Raw genomic sequence first — 5,000 nt, forward strand, 5'->3', positions numbered from 1 at the left:
AGATCTGATTGTTAATCCTCCCCTGTAGCTGCTACACATTTCCTTGTGAATTAGTTATGAGAACTTGGTGCTAGATCAAGATAGCAGCTTCTACCTGATAAGTTTTAATATTCTCTTTACCTGTTTGCTGGAGAATGTATGGATATTGTAGGTAGAAGTTTTATGTGAATCATCACCGGGAGTTAAAGGGTTAAAAACTTCCATTAATTTTTTTCACCCTTTAACTTCTATAAGTGATTAACAAGTAACTTCTCCCCATAATATCCTTACATTATCCAACATCTGACTACTTCTTCAACTTCTTCCTTTGGCAGCCAGTTCTTTTTTCCCTTTTTTTCTTTTCCCCTTTGGCATTGATTTCCTTTATTTCTTCTTTTTCTACCTTTTCTCCTTCCTCACCTTCCATGCTGGCATCTTCTCTTCTACATTCTCCATCTTTATCTACTCTTGCGTCTTTTTTCTCTTCGCTCTTTTGCTTCTTCTTTTCTCTTTTCTCTTTCCTTTCCTTTTTTCTTCTTTTTTCCATTCTTCTTTCCTTTTTATAATGGTCTTGGTGGTCTTCATCTGTCAGTAAAAGCGATGATGGTTTAATCCCTTTAACAATCAACTCAGGCATTGGTAATGGATTTTACCACTACGTCATTATTGAGGTGATGCAATAAAGAGCATTTTAAGTCTTCTAAGATAATAATTTTGTTCGCAAGTTTTGCTAGAAAATCTACCATAAACCTCATAAAGACAATTCTTACCCTCGACTGTCGTTTGCAGGATTTCCTGTTTGCCTAGTGGCACATTTCCCTTGAAGCAAACCTGCAAAGAAATGAAGGGAAGGGAAGTATGCTGCACAAAATGGATAACATGGTGATGAATAATTCAGCTTATAAGCAAATTCATCTGTACAGCATACCTCCCTCAAACATTTCCACTAGAGTAGATACCATTTGCATTGTCTTGCATGTTAATGTTAATGTTATTGTTAGCTTTTATAACAGTGTTACGCAAGTCAATGCCAATGTGTTATCTTCCATAGGGAATGGTGTATCAAAATTACTCTAGGGAAATTCCCTGCCACTCAAAACAAACATACTTAATAAATCCCTTTCTTCTTAAATTTTCATACCTACCATGCAGCTCATTCAAGTATCTCTGGGAGCACTTGATAATAATTGCGTTGAAGGAATTAATGAAATTCAATAACTAAAAGAGAATTTCCCTGTGAGCCTTTTCCCTGTCAAAGGGGAAAAGTCTGGGCAAACTCTCTGATTGTCTTGTCTCTACAAGAGCCTATTCATTCACCAGAAGGGGGAACATTCTTGCCAATACAATACAATACAATACAATATTTATTTGCCATATACGACATTTACACATGGAAAAAAAAAAAATGAAGAAAATTGATGACAGAAAATAAATGGCGAGAAAACCTGAAAGAAACCACGAGGCTTATAACAAGTCAGGTTTTCTCACTTAAAATAACTAATCTTATATTAGAATTACAATATGGACTTATGGTAATTAACTTTGACCGCGCACACGTACACACACACACACACACGCACACACATATTAAGTAAGTTAGTTAAGAATTACTGCCTTACAGAAGCTAATACTTAGAGAGAAGAAATTCCTTAAGCTTTCTTTTAAAAGAAGCGGAGGAGGGAGAACTAGTTATGTCAGAATTTAACGAATTATAAAAGTTTGGACCTTGAAAGTAAATTGAAAACTTCCTGGTGTTCGTTCTGCACAGTGGCAAACGGAAGGACTGAGCATTCCTAGTATTATAATTGTGGATTTGACTATTCAGTAAAAAAAAGTTATTGAATTTGGAAGGGAGTGTAGAGTTCTCGAATGAAAACATAAAAGTACCTAATTGAAACGAATGGATATCATGAAATTTTAAGAGTTTAAGTTCCTTTAAAATAGGGCCAGTATGGGCAATGTATGTAGAATTGCTTACTATTCTTAACGCACGTTTCTGTAAGGTTACAATTCTTTGAAGGTTTGACTTATAGGTACCAGCCCAAGCTAAATTGCAATAATACAAATATGGAAGGATCATAGAATTGTATAAAGTACGAAGGGAGTGAGTAGAGAGAAAAAACCTAGATTTATGAATAATACCTATAGATTTGGATAATTTATTTGCTGTTAAGGATATATGCGATTTCCAGGTCAAATTGTCATGTAATAAAACACCCAAAAACATGGTCTCAGAAACACGAAGAATAGGCTGCTCATTTATGAAAACTTGAAATTCAAAGGATTGCTTCTTTTGCCAAGGCTTGAATACCATAAAATTAGTCTTGGCTAAATTCAAGGAGAGCCGGTTTGCTGCAAACCAGGTTGACAATTTGTTTAATTCTCTATTTAATGTGTTAATTAGGTAAACAGGGTCATTATGGGAGATAAATAAGTTTGTATCATCAGCAAACAAGATTGCATCAAGCAGGGAAGCATTGTTCAAATCATTAACATACAGGATAAAAAATAAGGGACCAAGAATAGAACCTTGAGGCACCCCACAGGGAATCCCCTGTGGGGCAGATCCAACGTTATTAAATTCGACAAATTGTGTCCTCTCAGAAAGATAACTTTTGACCCATTCTAGTGCCAGACCACGGATCCCATAATGATTGAGTTTTTCAAAAAGAATGTCGTGATTTACCGTATCGAATGCTTTCGAAAGATCTAGGAATACTCCAATGGCATGTTCTTTTCTATCAAATGCAGAAGAAATTTTGTCACACAAATCGATAAGCGCAAGGCTAGGAGAGCGATTTTTTCTAAAGCCATATTGATTATCACATAAGACATCGGAGTCATTGAGATAATTCATAATACGGTTGTAAATTATTCGTTCCAAAAACTTTGAAAAGCACGGTAGAACAGAAATAGGTCTGTAGTTGCTGAAGAGAGCTTTGTCACCTGATTTAAAAATAGGTATGACACGAGCAATTTTCAAATCATCCGGAACGATACCATGAGTAATGGAGAGATTTACAATGTGTGTTAATGGAGAGGAAACGCTGCATATAGATAGTCAGGAGTGAAACAGTCTTTGTCAGTCTCCCCCAAGTGTTGTGGCACTAAGGCCTTGTCCCTGTTTGGGAGAAGATTGGTCTTGTCAGTCTCACCCAGGTGTTACGGCACTAAGGCCTCATCCCTGGTCAAGAGAACAGTCTTGTCCATCTCCCCCAAGTGTCGCGGCACTAAGGCCTCGTCCCTGGTCAGGAGAACAGTCTTGTCAATCTCCCCCAGGTGTCGCGGCACTAAGGCCTCGTCCCTGGTCAGGAGAACAGTCTTGTCCATCTCCCCCAAGTGTCGCAGCACTAAGGCCTCGTCCCTGGTCAGGAGAACAGTCTTGTCCATCTCCTCCAAGTGTCGCGGCACTAGGGCCTCGTCCCTGGTCAGGAGAAGAACAGTCTTGTCAGTCTCCCCCAAGTGTTGCGGCACTAAGGCCTCGTCCCTGGTCAGGAGAACAGTATTGTCAATCTCCCCCAAGTGTCGCGGCACTGAGGACTCGTCCCTGGTCAGGAGAACAGTATTGTCCATCTCCCCCAAGTGTCGCGGCACTAAGGCCTCGTCCCTGGTCAGGAGAACAGTCTTGTCCATCTCCCCCAAGTGTCGCGGCACTGAGGCCTCGTCCCTGGTCAGGAGAACAGTATTGTCAGTCTCCCCCAAGTGTCGCGGCACAAAGGCCTCGTCCCTGGTCAGGAGAAGAACAGTCCAGTCAGTCTCCCCCAAGTGTCGCGGCACTAAGGCCTCGTCCCTGGTCAGGAGAATAGCATTGTCCATCTCCCCCAAGTGTCGCGGCACTAAGGCCTCGTCCCTGGTCAGGAGAACAGTCTTGTCCATCTCCCCCAAGTGTCGCGGCACTGAGGCCTCGTCCCTGGTCAGGAGAACAGTCTTGTTCATCTCCCCCAAGTGTCGCGGCACTGAGGCTTCGTCCCTGGTCAGGAGAAGAACGGTCTTGTCAGTCTCCCCCAAGTGTCACGGCACTAAGGCCTCATCCCTGGTCAGGAGAATAGTCTTGTCCCTATCCCCCAACAAGTGTCGTGGCAGTAAGGCATTATCCCTGGTCGGGAAACCGGCCTTGTCAGTCTCCCTTGAGTGTGTTGTGGTTTAGGAGAGAAACAATAGTCATTTGTCAAGTGTAAGGTTTTGTTTGTCTGCCTAAGTTGTTGGATTTGCAAGATTTCCCTTTCCAGTAGAAAATGACAAATCAATTTTTAATTGTGAGGATTTATTTAAATGTTGTCAGGTGATGCTTATCTTGTTCCAGCATGTAATCAATAATAAATTCCAAACTAAGCCCTTAAATGCAATCAGGTAATGCTTATCTTGTTCCAGCATGTAATTAATAATAAATTCCAAACTAAGCTCTTAATTGAGAACACAGTGTAAAACCAAAAAAGATTCCCTACCTGGTCATCTAGGAGAGCCTTGGCTTCCTCTGGATCCTAAATAGATTTGTGAAGATGTAATTGATATGTTACTGCTGAAATGATTGTTTCGTCTATTAAACCATCTAGCAAAACACCATTTGAAGTATAGGCACTAATTGAATATCGTGTACAGTAATTGAAATTGCGGAGAATATATATTATTCCTAAGTAAAACGTTCGTTTCCTCAGATTGCTCATGCCCAAATTTTCTTCTTTTCTCGTGAAGTTGCAAAGCATCTCGAAGTTGTCGAGCCATGTTACATAATGTGTGGAATATATGAAGTAAGATATGCGTTGTGCCGAATACATGACAAAGAGGATAAAAGATAACTAGTTTAAGCTTTTCACAGCTACAATAACAGTAGTGGCCATTACTGGAGTTTTGTTGTGTCTTTACGGACGCTAACAACCTTTGAAACGTTTGATAAATAACTTCGTGACGATTCTGTACCGTGGAAAGAGATCGCCCAGCACCAATCAAGAATTTCGGAATTTTTTACTCTGATAAATCGAAAAAGACAAGGTACGTTGTTTTAACTGAAGTAAAATTAAAGA

The 5,000-nt window shown here is 40.1% G+C and overlaps 1 protein-coding gene across 6 annotated transcripts in view; it reads right to left on the reverse strand.

The window, feature by feature from the left end:
* Nucleotides 1–298: 298 nt before the first annotated feature.
* LOC149036579 (uncharacterized) overlaps nucleotides 299–5,000 on the reverse strand; it is a 4,992-nt gene continuing 290 nt past the window's right edge. Inside the window, exons 2-4 of one of the 6 annotated variants that reach the window (XR_016181490.1) lie at nucleotides 4,425–4,460; nucleotides 723–810; nucleotides 299–564 (exon numbers count right to left, since the gene is read on the reverse strand). Coding sequence is in view for 1 of the 6 variants with exons in the window: in XM_089188845.1 (XP_089044971.1) it covers nucleotides 3,142–3,706; nucleotides 4,425–4,432 (573 nt within the window). In the remaining 5 variants the exon portion in view is untranslated. The other 5 variants (XR_016181488.1, XR_016181489.1, XR_016181487.1 and 2 more) reach the window with 5 other exon arrangements.

This window comes from Pocillopora damicornis, chromosome 12 (genome assembly GCF_964200805.1).
Source record: "Pocillopora damicornis chromosome 12, jaPocDami1.2, whole genome shotgun sequence".
Classification (NCBI taxonomy): Eukaryota; Metazoa; Cnidaria; class Anthozoa; order Scleractinia; family Pocilloporidae; genus Pocillopora; species Pocillopora damicornis.